A 27,510-nucleotide genomic window follows, 5' to 3' on the forward strand; every position below is an offset into this window, starting at 1 on the left:
GTTGTGTCTAAACCCATGGCATTCACCCTCCCACCGTGGGCTGTCTGGGTAGACATTTCTAGGCCTGTGTCCAAGCCTGGGTTTCACATAGTCTGGCCTCTAGCAGGCACAAACCTTCTTGCCCACCACAGGAGCCATAATGGCATCCAAGATGTAACAGCAAGTCAGTCAAAGCTCAGCAGTGACAAAGAGGACAGACGTCCATTCTAGGAAAGCAGGGAATGTTCTGTAGGGTAGGGAGTAATTTGGACAAAAGATTAACCGGCCTGAGAGGCAAGACTACCAAAAAGCTTTCAAGCGCTCCTTCCATCTCGAAGAGTTCATCAAAAGCAAACAAAAATATTAAACCATGGCACACGCCTGTAGTCCCAGCTACTTGGGAGGGTGAGGTGGGGAGATCGAGCTGCAGTGAGCCATGATCATACCACTGCACTCCAACCTGGGTGACAAAGCGAGACCCTGTCTCAAAAAAAAAAAAAAAAAAAAAAAAAACAACAACAAACAAACAAACAAAAAAACAAACCAACAAACAAAAATCCTGGGCAGAGTGGTGAGAAGGAAGAAAGAGTATAGAAAGGAAATTGGAAATGAGTCAAAAACTGATTAGAAAGCTCAAGCCAGGCTTGGTAATTAGTATGAATAAAAAGATGGTAGAAGTAATGCTAATGATTTTATTTAAGTAAGATTTGCAGCATGTAGAATTTCACTTACCTAAAAGATTTAAAACTAAATGCTGGGTAGGGGCAAATGGATCCTGCAGACTGAAGGCCGTGTAGCGACTATACTGAATCTGCCGCAGTGCCTCAAAGTTTCCCAGAAGAATGTCGCCAAGCCACTGGGCGTTGACACAGGGTATCCTCCACTCTTTGGCTTTTTCATACTTTAAACCAGTTGGTCTTTTTATTTTTTGAGGAGAAAACATATTTATTAAATGTTAAAGATGTCAACTGTCCAAATGTACATTTATTTCCAACAAAAGGTATAAAAAATTTCTCATAATAGAAGTGGGAGGCATATCCTAGCAAAGTTGAGGGTGACCCTGAATGGTAATGAAATATACACCTCAAGGCTCACACAGAATTACAAAACCACCTAGGAGTCTTACTTCTACCCTGTTCCTGTTTTGTTAATTCAAATTTCATTAGTTCATCTAATTTCATTAATTCAAATGTTTTCCAGGTATTTCTACTAACATTACCATATCATTGTCATACTTTAACAGACTTTGATTTCCACAAAACTATGACATACTAAAAAAGGCACAATTATTGAAATAGGCACTATATTGTGTGTAAATTTATGAATAAAAACAGTTTCAAAAATTCGCTTACTCTTTACAGATGAGGACTGTGTTGCTGCGGCATAGATAACCCGTATATTTGGCGCCCGCCAAATAAGCCATTAATTTTAGGTCATCTCTGTCACTATCAACAAATCCAGTCACAGAAATAATCTAAGAAAAAAAGAGAAAATAAGGTAAACACAAAATAAGCAAAAAACCAAAACCAAGTACTATTTCTTCTACTTCTTGGTTGATACATATTTTTTCACTATTTCTTTGGCATTATGGAACACATTTGGTAATATCATTCCTAAAACTTTCAAGACCAGAATTGTATTAATGGTCAAAAGGTTATACACATAGCCCTCACGGGGAGGAAGAAAAAAATGAACATGAGATGCCTTGTTTATGTTACTGCAACACTGCTCAGACGATCCCAACAGTTACGTTATAAAGCACGTAACCACAAGCCAGCTCCTCCTTCTTCTCACTGATCCCAACGCTGAGATCATTTGAGTGGGAGGACCCACAACTATTGATTAGTTCCACCCAACAGGGGCCACCTTTGGTGCAAGACATCTGATTTATTTTTGGATTTTAAATAGTGTCAAAGACTGGAGAATCCATTAAATATCTACTATGCACAGAAAGTTGTGACTGTTACAAGGAACTAAAAGAAAACAAGCTATTTCTTATGAGCAGGCACTTATGAATTGGGCAAAAGTACACAGAGAAGCTCTGACTCAGAGCTTCAGGTAAGTGCTAGCAAGTGATGATTTGCCAAAGTCGAAGGATGATTTAACAAATGGAACGCGAGGACTCTTACATGCTGTGAACACGGCTTTCCTCCTGGTGGGAAGGCCACTGGGAAGTGAAGGGCTCGGTGCGGCGGTACCATTTTCTTCTTCTTTAAGACTGTGTTTAACCAGTGTGCAGTGACACATCTCTTTCTTTCTCTTATTGCCTATCAAACACAAAATTATAGGTTTGTTGTTTTTGTTTTTCTGCTGCAGGATTAAAGAAAATTCTAAGGTTGTATAACTACAATACCCTTTTCATTGGAAGCCCCATAAAAGAATTTCATGACATCTAGCACTTGATTAAAGTAACGAATTAAAACCGTGTAGCTGGTTACTTGAAATACAACCTAAAAATGTTACTATCCATCTGCAAACAAGAGTCTATAAAAGCAACAAATTCTACAACAACCTTAAAAATAACTTCAGTGATGACTGAAATAACATGTATGACCACCAAAGTTAAAAGTGCCCCAGAAGAACACAGAGGGCCCCATATAAGAAAAAATATAAAAAAACCATCCACCTAAGATGAACCACAGGAAAATTAAAAAAAGCCTCAGAAGTATTTCCACATTTTTACAGGAAAAGCAGATCCTGTGAATGGATATCCTCTTTAAGAGGGGTGTCTTGGAAGTCATTTGTCACATATATATAATCTGTCTACAATAAGCATAATTTTTTGAAAAGAAATGAAACTTCAGAGAGCACAGGAAGGTAATATTGAGGAGAAAGCCTGCACCCCAGTAGTTTTAGAAAAGCTCTGTAAGGGACCTGGTCTTTGCATGCTTGTGTGAGAGTTACACACCAGTACGGAATCCTGCCTCCCTCCACCGTGCACAGAGAGCAGCTGGAATGGTGACTGCAGGGAGTGCTGCCCTTTCTTTTTCTTTCTTTCTTTTTTTTGAGATGGAGTCTCGCTCTGTCACTCAGGCTGGAGTGCAGTGGTGGAATCTCGGCTCACTGCAACCTCTGCCTCCCGGGTTCAAGCGATTCTCCTGCCTCAGCCTCCTGAGTAGCTGGGATTAGAGGTGCACGCCACCACGCCTGGCTAATTTTTGTATTTTTAATAGAGACGGCATTTCACCATGTTGGTCAGGTTGGTCTCAAACTCCTGACCTCGTGATCTGCCCACCTTGGCCTCCTGTCCGCCCTTTCTTACCACCACCTGGGAACATCCCTTTCTTTCTCCATCGCTCAAAGACAATGGTGCTCACAAAAGGTATCAATCCCACCAAAGAATCGATCACAGGAAGAAGCAATGTTCCTATCTTTAGAGGTAGAAAAAAGTTCTTTCCAAAAATAATAATCAATCACTAGCATTTAAGATTGCATATAAAAAATGCCAGACCTTGCTCCTGGTCGCAGCTAAGGTTATTTTCCTTACCTGTGCATACACGCTGCTGACTTGACTCTCACAGAGAAGGTGCGTGCATCGACTCGTGAACGTGGGGTCAACAGTGCCACCGTGTGCCTGGATTATCTACACACAAAGACACGACCAATGTGGTCATCAATCACTCAGAATAGAGGAGAATTCCAATTTCAAATAAGGCAGCTATTAAAAGACTCTATCATATATTTATATCATGTATTTCCCCAAAGTATCAAGGATATGTAACAGTTCCATTTACAGACTTTTCTACCCAGCACCATACAATGAAAATGAACTCCAATACTCTAAATTTAATCTGAATTCCCAGGAAAACAAGAGAACAATGGAATGCGCTCCAGGGTTTCTCAAGCTCAGCATAACTGCCACTCTGGACCAGGGGGTTCTGGGAAGTGGGGGCTGTCCTGTACAGAGGAGGATGTTTGGCAGTATCCCCAACTTCTACCCAACCTATGCCAGCAGCAGCCCCCTAGCCACGACTACTAAAGATCTTCAGATACTGCCAAAGGTCTATGGTGGGCAGATCCACCTTCCTTAAAAAGGGAAATAAAAAGCAAATCAGAATGAAATTAGTAAATCCCAACAGTTTCTTCTCAAAACAGATCTGGTTTTCTGGCGGAAGGAATTGCTCTGTGTTCGGGCTGTGACGGCTGCACAACCCCAGGCATTCTTCAGAACTCAAAATATTGTACACGGAAAAAGGAGAATTTGACGGCCTATTAGGTGAAATATAAACTTTAAAAAGATGAGCCCCCCCTAAAAAAAACCGATTCTTTCACTTACTACTTTTAAGATGTGAATGTTTATTCTTCCTGTGGCTAAGCATAAATATAGTTTAATGAGGCACAGGACAAAACCACAGGTTGCTCACCCATCCCTGCTTTTCACTCCCCTGAAGCACATTTAGCACTTTAAGCCGTTTCCTCTGACAATTATTAATATATTCTAACTAACACTTTTTATTAGTTCCTTTTCTCTAGTTTTACACAACCATCTACTGACCTCCTACTGTGGACACCCTTCCCCCTAGTAACACACACACTCTTCAAGCCTTCCTGATTTGGTTATATCCAGACTCTTGTTTAGATCAGTCATCAGTGACTTAACACGACGCAGCCCAGCCACATGGCTTAATATGGCAGCCTAAAATTAGAGTTCCTTTGTGGTATAAACTTTGGTTTTCCCTGGTGCTAATCACTTCCTCATCCCAGCCCCCCAGAATTTGCCCTTTTCTTAGTTTTCTATATACCTTTCACTATTTCATTCCCAAACTCTATGAAAAATGTACATATGGTGGTTCTATAATATGTCTGCAAATTACTGTATACTCCTCCCTCTAAGAGTTGGAGCTTTACTCCCTAGCCTTAAATATGGTCTAGACTTAGTCACTTAATATGGTGGAATTGACAGTGGGAGTCTCCCATAACTCAGTCATAAAAAACACCATAACGCTGCGGGTTTTCCCTCTCTCTACCTTGGGTCACACCCCCTGGGGAAGGGAGCCAGCTGTCATGCTGTGAAGACACACAACCAGCCCTCTGGAGAGCCTCTGTGGTGAGGAGCTGAGGCGTCCAGCCCACAGCCATGTGAGGGAACCATCCTGGAAGGGGCTCCTGCAGCCTCCACTGGCATCCTGACTGCAACCTCAGGAGACAGCTGAGCCACAACCGCCCTGCCAAGCTGCTGCAGGATTTCTGACCCACGACCAAACTGAGAGGTAATGTTTATTGTTTTAAGCCACTGGGTTTTGAGATAATCTGTTACACAGCAAGAGCAAATGAATATAGTATCACCTATCCTTGAGCAACACCGGTGTGAACCGTGTGGGTCCACTGACAGCTGGATTTTCTTCCACCTCTGCCACCCCTGAGGGAGTAAGACCAGCCCCTCCTGTCCCTCTTCCTCCTAAGCCCACTCATCGTGAAGACGACAAGGATGAAGACCTTTGTGATGATATACTTCCCCTTAAAAAATAGTACATATATTTTCTCTTCCTTATGATTTTCTTAATAACATTTTCTTTTCTTTAGCTTACTTTATTGTAAGAATATGGTAATACATATACAAAATATGCGTTAATTGACTGTTTATCAGTAAGGCTTCTGGTTAACACCAGGCTATTAGTAATTTGGGTTTTGGGGAGTCAAAAGTGATGTATAGGTCTCTGATTGCATGCGGGTCAGCACCCCTAAGCCCCACACTGTTTCAGGGGTCATCTGTACATGTCTCTCCTGAATCTACCAGTGTTTTTGTTTGCTTGCTCCTCCTGGAAGTCTCTCTTCCGGTCCCAGGTCTAGTTCTCTCTACACCTACTTTCTCATCTATTGGCGTTTCCCTTTACCTCCATCCTAGGAACTCTCTTTCAATCTCTGAGTCAAATGCCTCATTTCCTGGCTACCATGTCTCACTCTCTGCTGGCATAGCGGCTTCCTAAGGAAGAATATAAGGCAGGTACATTTTTGACCATTAGTCTACAAATATCCTCCTTCCATAGTCTTATGACTGACAGGCTCTATAGGTTATTCTGGGTTGGAAATTATTTTCCCTCAAAAATGGAAGAAGCTGCTCCGTTGCTGGCCCCCGCGCACTGCACTGGAGGCTCCTGAAATCGCCCAGACTCCTGATCTGTCCGCGTTTCCCCTCCAGTGAGCTTGTCTTTGTCTGAGAGAAAACAGTTTTCTCTACCAGCATTGTGAACGTTCCCAGTTGCCTTATCATGGCTCTCCTTACATTTCTTTCAATCCGAGGGCACACAGCCTTCAGCTACAAAGCTATTTTCTTTCATAATGTTCTTGCCTTCATTTTCTCTGTTCCCAAGCTCCTATTTAATGTTAGACCTCTTGGATAAATCCTTTAACTTGAAAACAAGACAAGAACCCCCAACTTTTCTCCACTAACTTTTGTATCTTTGAGTTTTGTTCTACTTCTCAAGACAGTTTCTCAGTGCTGCCTTCAAACACTTCTGACTTTTAAAAAATCTCTGCTGCCGTCCTTCTCAGAACGGCTCCCTTCCTTCCTCACCCTGGCACATGCCATCCGCCTCTTTCCTCAGCCAACCACACAGTCATCTCCCTGGTCACCCTCAGATTCAACCCTTTACTATTTAAAATGCACAGCTGATCACTTCACCTGCATCTAAACTCCACCACATGGCACATCAACAAGGTCTTGGAAGACACGCCAGCCCTGGCTCCTGCCCCCATCCCTGCCTCGTGGATCCCACTGAGGCACCGTCCTTTGCACCCTCCTATCAGTTTCCCCAATCACATGCCTTCGGCTGTGCTGCACCATTTGGAAAATCCTCTCCACTGATTCTCACTCCTACTCATCCTATAAGCAGTTCAGGAATCACCTCTCCCAGCAGACTTTTCTTAACACATCACCCCAAACACGATGGGTGAAGGTCCTTTCTCAGGCTCTCACAATAGCCTGCACCTGCCACCCTGCCTCTGCTTAGCTGTGTGGCTGCCTCTCGCACTGCTCTTGGGTTTTCTCCGTCTCTGTGATTTCGCACATATTCCCTAGGTCTTGCAGCATGCTTGGCACATAGCAGGGGTTTAAGCACTAAGGACGTTTATAGTGAAGCACATTCAAGATATATCAGAGGCATATTTAAACTCAGTTTTTATGAAAAAGAATTTTTTTTGACTCAGTTTTGTTTTGGGGAATGCAAGTATTTCTTTTCTTTAAACACCACCATGCAAAATAATAAATAATTAAATTAACTCCAGTTTCACAACTAGGCTGGAAGAATTTGAGGTTCTAGAGATTCCAGGATTTTCCAACAGTTACCTTTGGAGAAAGAGAAATGACTGAGATGCATACAAATTAATGGTCCCTCTCCCAGGACACCAAAACCCTGAACTTATTTCCATCGCCCCAATTATACACATACAATTAGTGCCGCTTGGAATTTCCAAGCTGAAAAAAATAAAAAGTCCACCATCTTCATCTAACAGCTGAGAAAACTGATGCCCAGAAAAGTGCTGTGCCTGAGGTCACAGAGAATGTTAATCAAAATGCCCATCACATATTCAGAACACATGTAGGTGCAGCTCAGTGAATGCAGCTAAGTGAACATAGTTACATCTACATAAGAAAGAAGCATCTTCAGACACAGTCATCCTTCCTCCAGGCACAATCTCACCCTTTTCCAGGTGGCCAGCAGTTGCTTATCAGACATCTGCTCTGGATAATCCGCAATTGCAAACACACATCCCAATAAGAAGCATTCTTCTGGAACTAGAGTAAAATTATATAAGAAAAAGAAAATTAAAACCCTATGAATATGCTCGCACAAAAGTTAAAAAGTGGCGCCTTGCAATGTGAATCTGTTATGCTTATCAGTCCTGACCATGACGTATCTGCCAGTAATCAGAGTGCATGGGGAATATTGCTACAAAGATCCTATTTAACTGTCTACATCAAATGATCATTAAAAACCAAAACCAACGTAACTTATGCCTAGCCATTAAATATCCTGAATGAGTCCCTGTGGCAGCCTAGATGTTCTACGGGACACCAATATTCACTTCAGGATATGATGTCCCAACGTACAAAAGCAAACATAATTATCCCATCGTAACTGTATTCTTTGTTAGGTATGAGACTCATACTCTCCATTTTGTAATAATTGTTTTGATATGAATCCTTACCCCACACTCAAACACTCTCAAAGCATTTATGTGGGTACAAGACTTTTAGGAGAGAGGAAAAAAAATCTCCATTACTAACTCTCCACTGCTGGATCATGTCCAAAAAGCTGATGCTGCTGAGGCAGTGGTGGTGGCTGCTGTTGCTGCTGTGGGGGCTGCTGAGGTGGAACCTGATGCTGCAGCGCCTGTGACGTCTGACTCAAGTGTGGCGCCGTCTGACTTTGCATCTGCTGCTGCTGCTGGTGGTGCATGCGCTGGAGCTGCTGCTGCTGGAGCTGCTGCTGCTGAATCTGCTGTTGCTGCTGCTGCTGCTGGAGCAGGCTGTGCTGCTGCTGGAGCTGGGCGAGCTGCTGCTGCTGGAGCTGGTGCTGCTGCAGCTGATGGAACTGCTGCTGCAGGGCATGCTGCTGCTGAAAGGGCTGGAGCTGCTGCTGAGGGCGATGCAGCTGCTGTGGAGGATGCAACTGTTGCTGTGGAAACTGTAGCTGTTGCTGTGAAAACTGATGCGGATGGGCTTGCTGCTGCTGCTGCTGTTGCTGTGAAAATGGATGCGGTGGCTGCTGGGGGTAAGGTTGCTGAGAAATCTGCTGCTGCTGCTGCTGGAGTTGCATTATCTGCTGGGGCTGAAGGTGTAAAACCGGGTGCTGCTGCTGCTGCTGGGCCTGCTGCTGCTGCTGTAGCATGTGTGTCTCTGGCGTCACTTTCACTTGGCTAAACAGCACTGCATTGGCATTTGTATGTCCCTGCTGGCTATGATTCACCTGCTGTTCTAAATTTTTCGTAGGTGCTGAAAGAGTCTGTAAGATCTACAAAACAAAAGTTAGGTGAAACATTTTCAATAGTTCCTGAAACAGACGAATGATAGTTTCTTAGTCAAGAGAATAATAGCATATCCTACTTATTAACAATATTCAACCAAGTAGACACAGCAAATGATTGGAAACTTCAAAAACGATACTGCATTTTCTTTTGTATTTATTTTGTAACACCAATATCATAAAGTAAATTCATATATTGAGACCACCAAAATTTGAAACTATGTTAGTATAATGGAGTAAACTAATGAATTAAAGTGACAAAGACTCAGACGGCTGATGTGTTTGCCACAGGAGGGCATGTGAGTCCTGTGCACACCTGATCGCTAAGCCTCGGTGCTCCCTGCACCGTGCTGCGGCACCTCTCCACTGCCCATCGCCTGCATCAGCTCCGCAGACCCTCTCCTGGCCCAGGAATGCACTGAGGAATGACAGGTGGTGAAGGCATCTGGTAATCAGGCTCAGCCTCACCTCAAACCTTCTCGCCACAGCTGCCACTTCCCATTTCCTCTTGTCTTACAGACCAGAGTCTAGTAAAGAAAGGTTCTCAGTGAATCACCTTCCAGATGAAAGCAGCATGACCCAAGCTGTGACTCCAAGAGCCTTTTGCTCCACTGTCAACTTGCTATGTGCACTGGCATGCTATGGAAAAGGAGGCCAGCTAAGACACCATCAGGGCTGTTTAAATAGTGACGTTCCTCCCAACTAAGAACTCATCATTAGAGCTGGGAAATGATGCTTCCTCAAAAATGACTGAGTTCTTCATGTGGGACACAAAAATATTTCAAGCTAGAAAAAAAGAATTCAAACCAGACTATTTGTCTTCTAGCTCTTTCTGCTTCACAAGGACAGGAAATAAGCTGAGGGTTCTGTGTATGCTGAGGAGTAGAAGGATGGTGACCAGCAGATACCCACCAAGCAGAGTAAGTTATTTTTTTAATATCCTATAGGGCACTGAATACAACAGAAGATACACGTTATACAATGAATTTTGTTCAACATGCTAAAGCAACAAAAATTTGAAACCAACTTCTTATGGTCATGGAAATCAGTAAAAATAGATTTTACTAAACTCAATCCATACTACCTTTAACCCTATTAAAAGCATTTAAAATTTAAATAAAATTCTGGGAATTTGATTTTACCACATATCAGAACTATACCAAAATCTCAAACATATTCTAACACGTATCTTTCACTTAAACAGACTCCAAATTGAAAAGGTTATATGACCTGCAAGGGTAACAGATTTTGGATTTAGTAATAAATAATGGAGTTTAGAATTGAAATAAGTAAAAATCAAGAGCTCGGGCACACCCATCTTTAAAATCACCTTATGTATGAGACATCTCTATAAGCAGATTCAACACTTCAGAAACACCTGAGTGGAACTCTAAGCAGAAAAATGTCTTTTAAACAAAATAATAAGACAACTGTTTCATCTCCATATTTAAAAGTATTTTTAAAAATCCGGAAAAGAAGAGGGGAAAATTCACCCCACCATATGCCACCCCGTGGAGCCCAGCAGCATTTGGTGCTGTGCGAACACCCCCTAAGAAGCATGCACATGTGGGGCACCTGCCTGCCTGGTGGGCACCAGCCATAAGCCCTACACGGCAAACTGCTGGGAACAGCGGCTGCCTCTTGAGAAGGTAAACAGCAATGAGGGGTGGGAGAGGGCTGAGAGTTTAATTGTTCACTCTGTCTTTGGTATAATTTGAATTTTTGAATTTTGTACACGTACTACTTTTTCACCCTCATATGTAAACAGCCCATGGAACTCTGAGGGATGGTAAAGAAATAAATGCCCGTCTGCAGGTGGACAGGGCTGAACCAGTCATTCACCACATGCTGCTCCCCGCCTCTCTGTACCTGCCAAGCCCAGGTGGAAGGGAGCTCAGGAACGGGCACAGGACCTAGACAAACACAGCAGCAGATATCGGACAGGACAGAGGCCAGAGGCTCCTATTTTTCAGATTGGCCAAGAGGACTCAGCATGGTCTGCTGCCTGCAGAAAGTGCTCCATCTGATCTCAGAGGGCTGAGGGACGCCTGGGTGGGACAGGAGGCAACTTACAGCTGTTTCTACTATGGGCTTGAGTTAAGATGGGTCCTCATCCACTGCTGACCCAGCCCATTAAGGGAGAAGAACAGATGGAGATTCAGGACAAGAGTCCCGGCTAGGAATGAAGATGGCCATTGGCCTGGAACCTTCTCCACTTGAGGCAGCGAGAGGTGCAGGCCTGGATGGAGAGGAGAAATCTGCAAGGCCAGCCATCGAAATGCCTCCCAAAACCCCTACCACATCCATCCGATCACTTTTTCAACCATCTGATCTGCCTCTGGCTGGAAACATGTTAGTCCTGGAGAACGTACGAAAAAGAATCTTAATTGCTCAATTACATAATTGTGCTATACTACAAACAATTCTGAATGAATGTCAAGTTTAAATTTTTCCATCACAACTGTCATAATCCTCATTTACATTACATTAATACTGAGTTACTGAATGCCATATACAGAAAGCATTATGATACACACCACATGGCTTCTAACCACTATAAATCTGCAATTTAAACAGGATTTTGATGGTAAGTTACGCCCTCCCTCCGAACAATCTAATGTTCAACTAAATCTGTCTCATATTTCTAAAGTTTCAGTCATTTTCTTCACATCTAGCAGTAAAATGTCCTTATGTTCTCTTGCATTGCGGAAAGTCTCTCAGAAAATCTCTGCAATTCTTCTCACTAGTGATCAAATCTATTCACTCACTAGAAATGGATGGAGCCTTCTCAGTTTTCCGCCACTAGAGCACACAGCTAAGTATACCAAATTTGTCTCCTAAGGACAATTTCCAGTGCAGAGATGTGCCCAAACTCCCTACTGCAGTCAATTTTTCCATTTCAAAGTAAATTACGTTGTCTCTATATCCAAATACAAACTTAAGGAACTTTATATTTAAACCAACATCCACTGTATTTGAAAAACATAATAAGGCCAGGCACGGTGACTCACACCTATAATCCCAGCACTTTGGGAGGCTGAGGCAGGCGGATCACCTGAAGTCAGGAGTTCGAGACCAGCCTGGCCAACATGGCAAAAACCCGTCTCTAATAAAAATAAACAAACATTAGCCAGGCGTGGTGATGGGCACCTGTAATCCCAGCTACTCAGAAGGCTGAGGCAAGAGAATCGCCTAAGCCAGGGAGGTGCAGGTTGCAGTGAGCAGAAATCCCACCACTGCACTCCGGCCTGGGTTACAGAGTGAGACTGTGTCTCAAAAAACAACCAAAACATATATATGAGAAATAAGTAGTAACTAACCAGCAGTAACTGACTAACACTTTTTGACACCACAAATAAATGAAAAGCAAAGAACATTTCCTATTTCAAATGGATGACTTCTGTCCATAATTTCTCACCTAAAGAAAGTGAGAGAAAGTTGCATTTCTCGAAGTGCCAGCGGCTTCGTCCATGATTTTTCAAACCAACCCTATGAGAGAGATCTTTACGGCCCATATCCCGCATATCCTACTGCTGAAAGGACAGGTCCACTGCGTGGTCCCAGTCTTCCTGCCAGGACTGGTCATCTTCTCAATTCCTCCACCTCAGCAGTATCATCACTCTTCTCATGTTTGAGGTCAAAAATGCTAGAATCCTCTTTGTCTCTAGCCTATCATTCTTTATGGCCTTTACTTTCTACCTGTCACGACATTCTCTGGCTCTCAGGACGACTGTGTGATCGTCACTCTGCTGCTCTGTGGCTGAGACTGTGCCCTGTGGCTTTATCCCACCCACCTGCCTGGACGCGGATGCGCAGGGACCAGGGCCGGCACCCTCAGCACTGGGCAGTGCTGGAGCTGCTCCTTCTGTGCATCTACCTTTTCCCTAAACTCGGCTGACGCCAGCCCTCTCATGGGCACCCATCTGGACAATCCCTGGCCTTGCAGCTCTTGGACCTCCCCATCTTGGTGGGCTTCTCCCCATTTCCTCAGCCACACATTCCCAACCACCCCCAAGACCCATGATCAGTGGCAGGCCTGTTTTCCTCCAGGACCCAACAAGGTAGCATGGAGCGGTGGGCACCGAAGCAGGCCCGAGAGCTCCTCTCTAACGGGCAGCTGCTGCTCAGCTACAAGGCACTGTCACCACCCAGGACTTGAGGAAGGCCAGCTCGGCATTTTATCAGGTATCCACCTCTCAAGCCAGAAACCCAAAGTCTTCCCTATCTATGAATCAACTATTTGAAAATCTTCTATTCTCCTCAAACCCGATGACCTTCTCCCTCTACTCACTTTCTCCCCCACCATCTTAACTGTCTGCTGCCTAACATCTAAAGGGCATGTTTGCCTCTATCTTACTCTGGATGCCAGCCAACCGCTGTCATCATTCCAAGAACCATGTACTACTAATACTTGCTGCTTAGGTGGAGGGGAGGGGAGACAAAGATTTTGTCTGTCCCACAGCATTTCTAAACACTTTTTAAACCACTGCTATTATCATACCCAATAAAATGATCATTGTCAACATCACCTTATACCTATGCCATACTGAATTTCCCCACTTCATCAACATCAAGCCTTTCCACTGAAAGTGGATGTGGAGAATACTGGATCCTGCTTCAGGTTGTTCCTATATGCTACAGAGCCATTTTTCTGGGACTCTGAGCTGTCATTATGAAATCAAAGTGTCCAGAACAAGGTGAAGCGGCAGACAGGGTGTCATCAACAGATGGAACAGCCCAGCTGGCTCTCAATGGTGGGGCTCCTCAGAGCCTGGCCCCAGACCCTCCTCTTGCTCTGCCCCACCTACTACACATCCTCACATCTGCCTCCATAGCTTCAGTCAGCTTTGTTTCCTCTGGTTCCACCACGTAGCAGACAGCCCCTGCATGGATCAACCCAACACATCTGAAGAGAAACTTAGGTTCTTCAAACCTGCAGCTTTCCAGTGTCCCTTATCTCTGAAACAGCATCATCTTCCTTCACTCGCTCAAGCCAGAAAGCTGGATCCTCCCATTCATTTTTTTGTCTCTCAAACTCCACCTCTGTATCCTCTTAAGGGGCCTCTCTGCTTCACTCTTGCCCCTCTACGATCCACTGTTCACACAATACCTATCAGAGTACATCTCACTCCAACTCAAAGCCCAGTGGCTTCCTTCTAAGAAAGACCATACTCCTCACTATGGCCCCACATGGCAAAGCCCCTTTTAAATCCTTCCTAGAACTCATCCACCTTATGAAGTTCAAATTTCATTAACTTTCTTTTCTTAGAACTCAGCAAATTCATGCCCACATTTGGGTCTTCCTTTTGCCTGGGAAGTCTGTGTCCTCAGTTCTTCACATGGCCTCTCCTTGTCATTCAACCCTAATCTAAGTCACCTCCTGCCCGAGGTCCTTCTTGACCATCTCGTCTAAAATAGCCTCCTTTCCTTCACCTGCTATTAGGGGAGCCTGATTATTTTCTTTGAAACACCTTTCACCATCAACAGTCCTTTTGTTCATATTTCTCCACTTACTGTAGGTCTTCTCTACCTAAATTAGTTTTCTTATTCACAATTTTATCTCCAGTGCCCAGAAAAATGCAGAGTGGCCAATATACCACCTCAGCTACCTTCTTTCTGTCTTAAATAGAAATACACCTACTTAAAACATTTAAGGCCATGCATGGTGGCTCACACCTGTAATCCCAGCATTCTGGGAGGCCGAGGTGGGTGGATCACTAGAGATCAAGAGTTCAAAACCAGCCTGGCCAACATGGTGAAATTCTGTCTCTACTAAAAATAAAAAAAAAATAAAAAAAAAAAAATTAGCCAGGCATGGTGGCACATGCCCGTGATCCCAGCTACTTGGGAGGCTGAGGCAGGAGAATCATTTGAACCCAGGAGGTGGAGGTTGCAGTGCGCAGAGATCACACGACTGCACTCCAGCCTGGATGACAGAGTGAGACTCCATGTCAAAAAAAACAAAAAACAACAGCAACAAAACTTAAGATCCATTCTGTATCAATAAGCTCCATGCTATATAAACTAACCTGAAATCAAGCCTTCTTCAACAAATGCATGAATTTGTGCTATTTATTTACTACCATGAAGTTCATTTATAAGCAAATCAGGTACAGCTGGTAAACTTCATTATTCTAAGTAAGACTGGAAACCCTTCAACGGATAGTACTCCATCACTGACATCCTGGTTCTACTCAGCTGCTTTAAATCTTCAAGTTAACATATGCTGTCACCCTCTTTTTTAATGATCCTGAAATAAATATATATATATATATATATATACACACACATACATACACACACACACACACACACATACACAACAGTAAACAGGTTCTCACACAAATACTGCTTGTAAGTTATTTGGTCTGAAAAAGCAAAACCAATAACCTACATTGAAATAGACTGTGAAATCCAATTCTACAATCCAATATTCAAATTTTTTTCTGAAAGAGTGACTTACATGTGCTACATTTGATGGCCGGTTAATCTGCTGAATGTCAGCATTATTAGTAATATTCCTCAATGTCCGTACTGCTGGACTCCAGGTAGCTATCATTTCTGATCTTTCAGAACTTTGGAGGTTTTGTCCAGCAGCCATTAAATTACCCCGGACCTCAGGGGGCAAAATGTTACCTGGAACAGGTGGGACGTTGGCACACAAGTTAATCAACCCAGGCTCCTTTCCCTGAGGCAGCCTGCGTTTTGCAGCAGCTAACTGTGGGACTTCGGCTGGGGTCCAGTTTAAATTTCTCTCTTGTTTTTCCGGTGATGAATCTGAAGAGTCATCAAACATTAATTCCCCTTTAGATTTTTCAGTGTTGGATTTAGGTGAAAACTGCTGGTCACCTGAAGGAGACCCTTCTTGAGAGCTGGCAGGGCTTGACTTCTCATCTGTACTACCCTCATTCTGAGACTCTTGTTCCTCATTTTCTACTTCCTCCTCCTCTTCCTCTTCCTCTTCTTCCTCTTCATAAATAATCAGACGAGGATGATAAAATGCTTCGTCCTTTTTGGTTTTCTCTGATACGCAATCCAGAACCCAGTCAGGAGTCACAATTTTAATACTTGCTCGCTTTAAAGCACATTCGTATTTCTCCTACGAGGAAAGCAGAAACACACAAAACAAAGCTGCAAATTTTATCACATTTCCCACAATTATGCATTTTAGAAAAAACTCAGGAGAGGAATGCAGTTGAAATGTTGAGCAACTATTATTACAATTTTATACATAAGGAAAGTTTGATCTTTCAGAGAGGGGACATGAGGCGAAAGTGAAAAGGAACCATACAGCAGTGATCGTAGGAAGGTCTCACATCTGCAGTAGGAGTTTTAAAAGGCTTGGCTTAAAATTAACTTTTTAAAACGATATTTTAAGTACAAAAGTAGAGCTAGTAATCCTATGGAAAATTACGAAATGAATAATTGCTACCTAAGTTTTTACGATTGATAATATTTAGAAGCTTGGTTTTCCGTGACAGTTAGTAAAGTAACAGCGTGGCAGAGTGCCGCCAATGCATCACGTACACTCATGGAGTGTGGCTGACTTGCACAGGACAGCTCTATTCATGATCCATTATTTATGGAGCTCATGCTATATGCCAAGCAGCACTAAGGGATGGAGACACAAAGGATGCAACAAGTCTCTGACCTAACAAGGCTCACAATTTTGTTCTAAAGAGATATTAAATACGGAATGCAAATACAATATAAAACCAGTGCTGAATGATGGTGGTGACAGACTGGAAGGGAATCTCATCAACGTAAGCTGGAGGACGTGAGGAAAGCCCCGTTGAAAGGTGAGCTTTGGCTGGGGCACAAATGATGACAATTTGCACAGTTAGAATGAAAGCAGAAAATACAACCCAATGGAAAAGACGTGTCCGGAGTAGTATGTACAGCAAGCTAACAGAGGCCTCTCCTGTGGTAAAGGGTGCAGAATGTGGAAGGCACAGGGGAAGGAATAAGAAAGAAAGAGGAAATAAATAAAAAATGTTAAATAAGAGTAATATGACAATAAAGTAACCTTAAAATAAATGAGTTTGTAAATTTGGCTGTGCTTCTAAAAGCCTAACACATAACAGCAATTCTCTAGCAAACACATAATCAGGGCCCTAAACTCAACTCCATGTCCTGTTGCAGAGCCCCAAGGTGGCACTTGCAATTTCTGGGTGGAATAAGAGTCACATGCAATAGGGATGCATGGCAGCAGCACAGAGAGGACAGCTGTCGGTCATTCAGTCCTGGCGAAGAACGCCAGGCATTGTCCACCTGGGAGATCCTTGCAAATAGTGAGCTCTGCACACAGCTCAGTGACTTAACTTGTGTTTGTGAGGTTGTTCTTTCTTAAACCTTTTTAAAATACAAGAAAAACCTAGTCATGGGAGATACCCATGAATAAGAAGCTAAGCAAAGGAAAATGAATGTAATCATAATCACACTGACTAGGGAGGACCACGATTAACATTTTTAGGGTATAAATTATTTTTGTTATAAATATATACATACATATGTTAAAAGGGCAAAGGGAAAAAACATATAGTCATAGTGAACAAATAATTTAGAATGTTCCTTTTTCACTTAATATATTGTGAACAACCTTTTCCTATGAAAAAATGTATACTTTGATGCTTTTGTTTTTAACTTTTTTATGTACATTTTCAAACACAGACCAAATTAGAGACTAGTGGAATAAATCCCTTGTATCTGTCACCCAGCTTCAATAACTGGCAACCTTTTACAAATCTTGCTTCTCCTGAACTTTGTTTACGGATCTCAAATTGATAGACTTTCTAAACCACCAAAATTATCACAGCAGCACAATGAACTATGATTCACCTCATCCTCAGGCCCTATTCAGATCTCCCCAGTAGTCTCAAACGCTTTTACAGTTTCCTCTTCGGTTGCACAGCTGTGTACCTTAGTTCATCCCCCAGTGTTAGCCAAGTGGTTGTTTCCAGTGTTTCACTACTATGAAAAACTGGAGTTATATGTTATGACAAATTCCTAGGTTTTGGTGTTGAGGTTTGAAAAGGAATACAGATTTAAGGCTTCATATCTCTAACTACACTTCCCTTCCCAAAAAGGCTATGTAAGAGTCCATCAATTTACCTATACCCTCGACAATAAAATGTCTTATTCTTTATCCTAAAAATCATGCTGTTCTTAAATATTTAAAAGCATAAAATGTTATATAGCTCTCCCCAGATGATAAATTTCTACTAGAGATTTTCAATTTCTGGACTACCCATTCCAGAAAAACCTATTTTAGGAAAATATGAAGTCTAGGTACACAGCAAAATATTTTTGAACCAATTAATACAAAAATATCGTCTGCTTGAATAACATATGACTATATGTAATATGGTTTACATATGATTTTTCCAAGTTAAAAAGATATTTGTTGAAATAATAAAATATGAAAAAAAGTTATTTGTAATTGTTTTAACAAATACCAAAAAACAAAACAAAACTATTGCCATGAAGAGGAGTAACTGAAAATTTTGGATATGAAAAAGATAATTTCACACTTAAAAGGCTGGGATCCAGTAGGCTCCTGAGTTCCTAGTTTGTATAGAATGCTGGCATTTCACATTTCAGAAATAACTTGACTATTTCCTGTGGAAATCTAAGTAAAACACTTAGGTGAACAGCCTTACTATATTTCACTCAAGTTTTCTCTCACTTTTCACAAGATAGGTAGTTTTTAATCACTGAAAGACAGTAACTGTTTAAACAAAGATGATTTAAGAGGAAAGCAATGTTTAGATATCTTTGCCTGACCCAATTTATCAGCTAAATTATTCTAAATTTTGTATCCTCAAAACTTCTAACTCACTAAGGGCTAAGGACCTCGAGGGTCAACCATGTCCCCTCTCCCCAACAACTAATAACCATACCCCGTTTCTGTTGGTTTTAAGTTATAAATTCTTTCATTCTTCTCAATTTGAAACTTTTAAACTTCAAGAGTATAAAAGGTAGTTTTATTAGGCCATTTGCACAAGCTTTTGCTATGTGCTCATTAAAGAAAACAAAAACATTTACTTTAAAAAGAAATGTTATTTTTGTGTATAATCAGCTTGTCTCTAGCACTCATAAAACTTATAAATTAGAAGAAACTATTTAAATTCACCATATTAGGTTTATAAATTTATATCTGAATAGATTATAAAATACAATAATTTAAAGGAATGATAAAAATTCAGTCTTTTTAAAGGGATTTAATTTTTCAAATATTTGTGGTTATTGAGTTACATAAGCCACAAACATAACATAATTGTGAATCAAGAACATAATGGCTAATTATAATTACCATTAAATTAAAACCATTTTGGTTTTATAAATAGAAGACTATGCCAGAATATATGGTTCCTTCAGTTGATTTTATAGACTGGTGCTTCTCAGCCTTTAAGGAGTGAGTTAGAAAGAACCAGGGAAGAGGCGAGGTGAGGCAGGGAACACCATGCCATAGAAGGGTGCATGGCCTACCAGAATCCAACAGGAATGAAACACTATTGCCTTAAAGACAACAGACAGACATGAGCACGAAGTCCAACTGTCACTTTCTGATCCTGTGATCTTGGCTGAAACTAACTCAGTAACACTAAAGAAGAGCTGTTACCACTCCCTGAAGTTTTGGAAATTTGTGAGAGTCTGTTGTATTTGTCACAAAAGCTGGCTGGAAGGAAATGGTAGAGGGAATGCTAAGTCCTAGAATGATCAAGACAATGCTGCATAGTCGAGGAATTATCCTGCAAACATTCTGGTAACGTACCATCAGTCATACTAAAAAGTATCTGGAGGTATGTACTTAATTTTCCAGAAAAAAAAAAATCAAAGGAATTATTTCTAGCTTATTCAAAAATTTACTACAAGTTGGTTTTTTTTAATTGAATTTTATTGGAAACTGTCACTAACGGTAGTGATCGCTTACCCTTTATGTCATCATTACAACAGATAGACATTAATTTTTTTGCAGCTGCCATATTGAGGATTGTAACATATAAAAATATATGCTCATATATATGTTATACATATAAAAATATCTTTTTTTTTTTTTTTGAAGCAGGGTCTCACTCTGTTGCCCAGGCTGGAGGGCAGTGGCGCAATCATGGCTCACTGCAGCCTCAACCTCCCAGGCTCAAGCAATCCTTCCATCTCAGCTTCCCAAGTAGCTAGGACCACAGGCGTGAGTCACCACATCCAGCTAATTTTTTATTTTTTGTAAAGATGGAGTATCACGGCTGGGCGCGGTGGCTCACGCCTGTAATCCCAGCACTTTGGGAGGCCAAGGCGGGCAGATCACGAGGTCAGGAGATCAAGACCATCCTGGCTAACACGGTGAAACCCCGTCTCCAATAAAAATACAAAAAAATTAGCCGGGCACGGTGGTGGGCGCCTGTAGTCCCAGCTACTCGGGAGGCTGAGGCAGGAGAATGGTGTGCACCCGGGAGGCGGAGCTTGCAGTGAGCCGAGATAGTGCCACTGCAGTCCAGCACCTGGGCAAGAGAGCAAGATTCCGTCTCAAAAAAAAAAAAAAAAGATGGGGTCTCACTTTGTTGCCCAGGCTGGTCTCAAACTTCTGGGCTCAAGAGACCTCCCACCTCGGCCTCCCAAAGTGCTGGGATTTACAGGTGTGAGCCACCACTTCTGGCCCATGTAATATCTTACTACTTCATTGTCTTCTAGGGTAGTTATGCTTGAGCATTAAAAAATCCTGGATGTTTTTCATTATTAATTACCCTCTTTCTCTTTCTTTACATGTGGGCATTATGTTCTTAAAAATTAAGGGCTGGGCGTGGTGCTCACGTCTGTAATCCCAGCACTTTGAGAGGTCGAGGTGGGCAGATCACTTGAGGTCAGGAGTTCAAGACCAGCCCAGACAACATTTGGTCTCTCCTAAAAATACAAAAATTAGTCGGGTGTGGTGGCACGCACCTGTAATCCCAGCTACTTGGGATGCTGAGGCAGGAGAATTGTGTGAACCCGGGAGATGGAGGATGCAGTGAGCTGAGATTGTACCAGTGCACCCCAGCCTGAGCGACAGTGAGACTCTGTCTCAAGAAAAAAAAAATTACTTAGGAACGGTAATGTGTACAGAACGGGGTTAGAGAAAGGAGTGGTGGGTGTCTGTGTTTCAGTTTCCTCAAGGGGACAGCAGGACTTCCTTCACTGTATGCCACAAGCAGCACTGTACTGGCACTTAGTAAGTGCTCACTAACGGCTGTGTATTAGTGTTATTTTTATTACTGGCAAACACAAAATCTGCTTTTAACAAATATTTACCATTGCAGAAGAAACACAGTAAGCATTAAAATAGTAGTTCATTTTTCCCTATGTTGAATTAGTTCATGTAAAACTGGGAAATTAAAATTGGAAAAGCAAAAAAAGACTTATCTTTCTTTTCCAGTCCATAAATGAAATCAAGAATGAAGAACAAATATATTACATAAGACAATATTATAATTCCACTATTGACTTAGATAATCTCTGTATACATGCATAATACATTATATATAATATCATGTTTAGTATCAACTTTTAAAATATATGGAGTATTTGCTTTATCTAAATATAATTATAGTAGCATATTTGTTGTCTTATTCACAAGCATGTTTTAGCCAAAGAAAACGATTACTTTTAAGTGCCTCTTTGTTGGGATAAATAAAGCTCAATTAAAGTATTTATATATAGACCTTATGACTTAGATTTGTTTTTCCTTCCAAATAAAAATTTTAAGATTCCATTTTTAGCTATACACTTAAAAAATTAGTCTAAAGTCAATAAATACTTTAAAATATATACTATATCCTAAAGCCCAAAGAGTTACTAAGGATTTCTCATCAAAATATTTCGGAAGGTGAAAAAACGCTAAATTAACGCACTAGTAAACGTCAAATCACAATTCAAAACAGCTTTGACAAACCCACTCTGTTCACACAGCGCCTCTTGAATTATCATTCTAATGCAGTGAAAAAAAGCAAAAGCTTTCATTTCCCCTTCAAATTATGTAAAAATCAAATACATTTTTGCTATAAATCAACATTAATATAAAAAGAACCCACTATTTTAACCAAAGCATACTGTTTATGACTTAAATTGTCATGGAAAATATGTTTTTTACTTAAATTTTAGGAGTCACATCATAAATTTTATATAATGCTTTCTAGAGAACAGTGGTTCTGAAACTTTAGTATGCATCAGAATCACCTACCAGAGAACTTGATCACACACTGACTGTTGGGCTCATTTGATTAGATCTGGGAAGAGGCTAGACAGACTGCATTTCTTTTTGTTTTTTGAGACAGAGTCTCACTCGGTCACCCAGACTGGAGTGCAGTGGTGTGATCTCGGCTCACTGCAACCTCCACCTCCTGGGTTCAAGGGATTCTCCCGCCTCAGCCTCCTGAGTAGCTGGGATTACAAGCACATGCCACCATGCCTGGCTAATTTTTGCATTTTTAGTAGAGATGGGGTTTCTCCATGTTGGTCAGGCTGGTCTCGAACTCATGACCTCAACTGATTCACCCACCTCGGTCTCCCAAAGTGCTGGGATTACAGGCGTGAGCCACTGCGCCTGGCCAACAGGCTGCATTTCTAACAAGTCCCCAAGGAGGGCAGATGCTGCTGATCCCGGGCCTTACTTGTGGAAACAAAATCCATACAGCCACACCACTGCTCAAGGATGAGAGCCCTATGCTTATCAAGACAAAAGTCATTTTCATATATTCCAGATTATGAAGAAAATATATCGAAAATTTCACCAAACGCATGTTTATAATCATACCTGATACGAGGTTCTTAAAAAAAATGGTGAAGGGAACTAAAAATACATTTTTTTAACAAATAAAAATGAACCAAAGTTTTACTGGATTTGAAAGGAAATTTTACAGATTAATAAAATTTTCCTGTTTTCCGCATAAAATGAAGCCAAATTTCATAGTATTTAGAAGTTACATTTGGCTTACAATTTACAATCATCTCACATCTTTTGTGGAATGAAGCTGGATATAAATAATATAAACCAATATAATCAGCTTTTGTAAATGAAATATAATTAATTTAAAAGAAGCTCAAAAAAGACATGTGATTACTAGAAATTCTTAAATGACATACAAAAATAAGGTGGCACAAGAAATGCTTACCCCCTTTGGCTCTGGAACAATCAAATGTGTGCATTTCTTATTGAGGGTTAGCTGGCAATCTCCCCCATAGAACGTAACCAAAGCCCACAGGGCACTTCTGTCTTCAGATGACACCTGACAGAAAGTTAGAAAGAAGGCTTTTACCATACATTTCAATCTGTGCATGGCTATATTTTCACTTTAGTAATAAACTGCAACAATTCTGTTTCTCCCTTAATAAAATTAACCTAAGAATATTTGTAGAAAAAATAGAGAAGCTTTTAGCTATCTGCTTATTATAACAAAAACTTCACTCCTATCACAACAGTTTTACATATATAAATTACTTATTTTTGCCTTGTCACCAAATGAATTTAAAAATATTTATATCCACATTCCAAAAAGTGGAATGGAGGATTATTTCAGTCGATAACAAAAATAGTCAGGGGAAAAAAAGCAGGAAGAACTAGTACGCCATTCCAGCTTCCATTTGTGTCACTTTTGAAAATGTTTAAATACAACAGCAATATCAAAATCGTATTTTAGGAATGCCTTTATGCTAATGGATAACAAATACTAATTATGAAATGAATAAAATAAAAACAAAGATAAAAATATGGTGACTTATAAGTTCAGGGGAAAATGTAAATATTACTTAACACAGGAAAGGAAGAAGGCAAGCATAAAAGGAATAATTCTTATGCTTGCTCAGTGATGAAGTAAGGACTCCAGATACAATGGCTTATGCAGTCAAACAGGCTTTCACTGTAACAATAGAAACAGCTACCATTTATTGCCTGCCTACTATGTGCCAGGAACTGTGCCAAGTGCTTTATATCTACACAGCTAGCCCTTCCAACCGCCATGTGAAACAGGAATCATTCACCCCATTTTAAAAATAAGGAAACACACTAAATTACACCTAATAATTGGAAAAGCTGGCTTTTAAAACCCAGGTCTGTCTACACCCAGGTCTAACTCCAAACTGGACTTTCCACTGTTCTATAGTGCTTCTCTAAGGGTAGTTACTGCTGGGAAAGTCAAAAATAATTTCTAAAAAAATGAAATTTTAGAGTCTGAAAAGCAAAAGAACATTTAAGAAAAATAAAAATATAAACATTAATTCTAAGATAATCATTTAACCAAGTAAATTTTTTCTGGATAAATTTATTGTAAGTTGAGGATTATAGTTGTTGAAGAATCCTGAACTTTGTCTCAAGTTAATTTTTTAAAAGTATTGATAATAGCATGTTAATCTCTTTTTAACTGCCAGTATGCAGCTTGCCAATAATCTAGCATTCTTCATCTACTCTCATCCATTTTACAAACATTTCTAGAAATTATTCTGTATTACACACTATTCTATGAATATTAACAAAAACAGGTTAGCTTTCTAAAAATCACTTTTCAAATCATTATTTTATAACTTGTTAATTTAGTAAGTCAATGTCACATTTCAGAAGACTGGACCAGGTTATTTTTATTAGAGGCTTTCACAAAAACATTTATATCCTGCAGCATGTGGAGAGTTGAGATTTAATTATATGATAATACAGATTAATCCAATGAGTCATTATATAATCTTTATTAAAAATGAAATTAAAAAACAGTCTAGATATGCCTTTATTACCAAGATTTGCCTATATGTTCAGTTAAGTATTATTTTATTTTACTGACTGCAGTAAATCTAGTCCTATACCCTATTTGGCCTGTGTCACAGGCGTAGACCTCAACAGGGTGCAGTAGATTGCTGTGGAAAGAACATCAGCTAGGGAGGAATGGAGGAGAGCTGGTATTAACACGACGCCTCCAATAACTCGCTTATGTCAACTTGGAAAACTTCCATGATCCAGATTCTTCACTGATGTACGTTTGGATTAAATGACTTTGAACATCCACACCAGCTCATTTAATGAATCTCCAGCAGCATAATTAAGAATGCTCTTTCCACACCAAAATGTTAACAATAGTTACTTAGTGGTGATAGGATTATGGGGACATTTTTATTTTCATTTTTATACTTTTCTGTATTTTCCAAATTTTCAAAAGCATTAATTTTATAATTGGGGAAATGTGCTTTTCTTTTTTAAAAACCATCTTTCCAAAATACCAATGTTATCATGTTGGCTAATAATGTCTCCTCAGTGCTGTAAGGCTAAAATCCAAAGGCTCCCCCATAGTGTCCAGGCCCTTCCTGTCTGGCTGGCTCCTAACCACCTCCTCCTGCCCATGAGCACTGCCCACGCGTGCACCTGCCATCCTCACCACGTTCCGCTTTCCTGTGCCCTGCTGTGCCCACCCTCCGACCTCCTCCTCTAAGACTCAGCTCAGGTGGCATTACCACTGTACTCCCACAGCAAGCTGGACAGAAATCTAAATACTTCTCACACTCCACAACTATCTGCTTGCTTATCTGTCCTCCCAGCTATACTCCAAAGCAACCAGGAGCAGAGGACTAGAATTTCAAGTCTGTGCTCCCAGGAATAAAAGCTTTCCTTTAAACCAATCAGGAACACTCTCCCTTTTCCTTCTTCAGGCCTTACCACCCCCAATAAGACACTCCTTGATTCTAGTTTATGGGATTTTCTCCTTGTCCAGTCTTGATTATGAATTCTAACACTCCTTATTAAAGAGTCTAACATGATGTCCTAAACTTCTCTGAGATCTTTCACAGTACCTAGTACAGTGCAAGGCACATGGGTAGGCAGTCAAGAAATACTGTTGATTGAGATACAGAATGGAAAGGACTTTTTAGTCTTCCAGATTTAAATCATGACCTGGCCAGGCTCTCCATTACACTCTTGACCTATTCCCCAAAACCTACCCAGCACATTACAACAGAGGCCTCAGCCTGCATCAATACCGGGTCAGAAGAAGGCAGATGATCTCTGTGCTTCCCAACTTCTGCTGGACAAGCTCCCTTCCCTACCTCTCCCTGGGAGAGCTCTGGAAGACTCCAACAAAGAGCTCCAGCTTGTATCAACACCCTGACGGGGAAAAGACAGAAGGTCACTGAGAACCACCAAGAAACAGTCCTTTTGTAAAGCTAGGGTCCTGCCTGGTGTGTGCATGTGAGTGTGTGTGCACATGGGTGCTCCAGTGTGCAGAAAAGGTGCAGATCCCTCTGACAGTTTCCAATCAGTTAGGACTAACCACTGTGAGCACTCCCTCCTGTTTCTGTACCTGGTGCCCACTTTCATTTTTGCATATGTTGCAACATACCGTATTTGTCCAAGGTCTGACCCCTCCTAGACTGTATGTTTACTGAGAGAGAAATCGCATCTTAATTAATTTGTACCCCTCTGCATTGCTCCTGTCACAAAGGAAGTACCCATCAAGGATTTGTTGGACCAAAGTCCCTTAGCTGCACACTGTACATATGTTGTTAATTATCTTAAAACCAAAATAACATTTTTTAGCAACCACAAAATATTAGTGCTCCCAATGCACTTTTCTTAAACTACAATTTCCAGGGTTTCTTCATAGAAGTGACTATTAAAGTCTTCCCCATCCCTATTTGAACAATCTTTCTCAACTTAAAAGAAATGCTTTTATTTTACCCCATGACACACTGTGGATTCCAATTCATCATGCTAAGTGATGAACTGCGGGAAGTACAGTAAGTGACCCACAAAGATCATGCTAATTCTGGATTCTGATTTTTCTTATCCACTAAATTTGCTAAAAGGATATAAAATACTATCAAAGAGCTTGCTAACAAATTAACCTTTTGGCCACCATTGACCCAGCCACTCCCCTTGGTAAGTTTAGCACCAAGGTAAAATTCGACTTTTCATCTGACAGTGGGTGAGCAGGGCCTCTGCCCAGTTTTTCACCAGCAGAGCCCCTTCCCAGACCACACGATCAAATGACACTATTCCACTGCAAAGAATCAAGATATTCACGTTCTCTGAGCAGTTTGCTCACCTAGTTGTTTCTTTATGGATATCCATCCTCCTATTCCCACAGGGACTACACTGGTGACTTCTCAGCTGAGAACCCAAGATCTACTTAGACCCCTCAGCCTGCGTGATGCTCACTGAGCCAGCTGATCCTCCTGTATCACTTTCTATCATCCTTTTCCTCCTCTTCCTGGGTCACAGAATAGGACTCAGGATACAATAAACCTATGTACAACTATCTTCTACCAATTTATGCTCTAAATCTTCACCTGGGTTGTTATTTCCCAGCAATGAAAATCAAAATGATTAAGTCTGACTTTATCTTGGTTTCTAACAATAATATCCTACTCCTCCAGTATCATCTCTGTTTTCAAGCTCCTTCTTTTTTTCTTCCCCAAATCTCTCTACCAATGCGTGCTACCCAAGGCTCTACTCCCAGTTATCTGCTCCTCTCTCTATTATGCTCTGCAGGAGTTTCCTTCATGCCATAGGAGCTCCAAGTTCCTACACTTCCATACCTTATCAACAGCCCAGAGTGTG

General features: G+C 41.1%; 1 protein-coding gene across 4 annotated transcripts in view; it reads right to left on the reverse strand.

Moving 5' to 3' along the window:
* PAXIP1 (PAX interacting protein 1) overlaps positions 1-27,510 on the reverse strand; it is a 60,704-nt gene that overhangs the window by 16,659 nt on the left and 16,535 nt on the right. For 2 of the 4 annotated variants that reach the window (XM_063642374.1, XM_055269764.1), the window contains exons 5-12: positions 23,090-23,203; positions 15,409-16,044; positions 8,207-8,933; positions 7,620-7,714; positions 3,467-3,562; positions 2,109-2,246; positions 1,332-1,453; positions 712-896 (exon numbers count right to left, since the gene is read on the reverse strand). In XM_063642374.1, coding sequence (XP_063498444.1) covers positions 712-896; positions 1,332-1,453; positions 2,109-2,246; positions 3,467-3,562; positions 7,620-7,714; positions 8,207-8,933; positions 15,409-15,741 — 1,696 coding nt within the window. In that variant the 5' untranslated portion in view covers positions 15,742-16,044; positions 23,090-23,203. Of the gene's footprint in view, positions 1-711; positions 897-1,331; positions 1,454-2,108; positions 2,247-3,466; positions 3,563-7,619; positions 7,715-8,206; positions 8,934-15,408; positions 16,045-23,089; positions 23,204-25,892; positions 26,056-27,510 lie in introns of all 4 variants that reach the window. The other 2 variants (XM_055269767.2, XM_055269768.2) reach the window with 2 other exon arrangements.

Source organism: Symphalangus syndactylus, chromosome 6 (genome assembly GCF_028878055.3).
Source record: "Symphalangus syndactylus isolate Jambi chromosome 6, NHGRI_mSymSyn1-v2.1_pri, whole genome shotgun sequence".
NCBI classification, from domain to species: Eukaryota; Metazoa; Chordata; class Mammalia; order Primates; family Hylobatidae; genus Symphalangus; species Symphalangus syndactylus.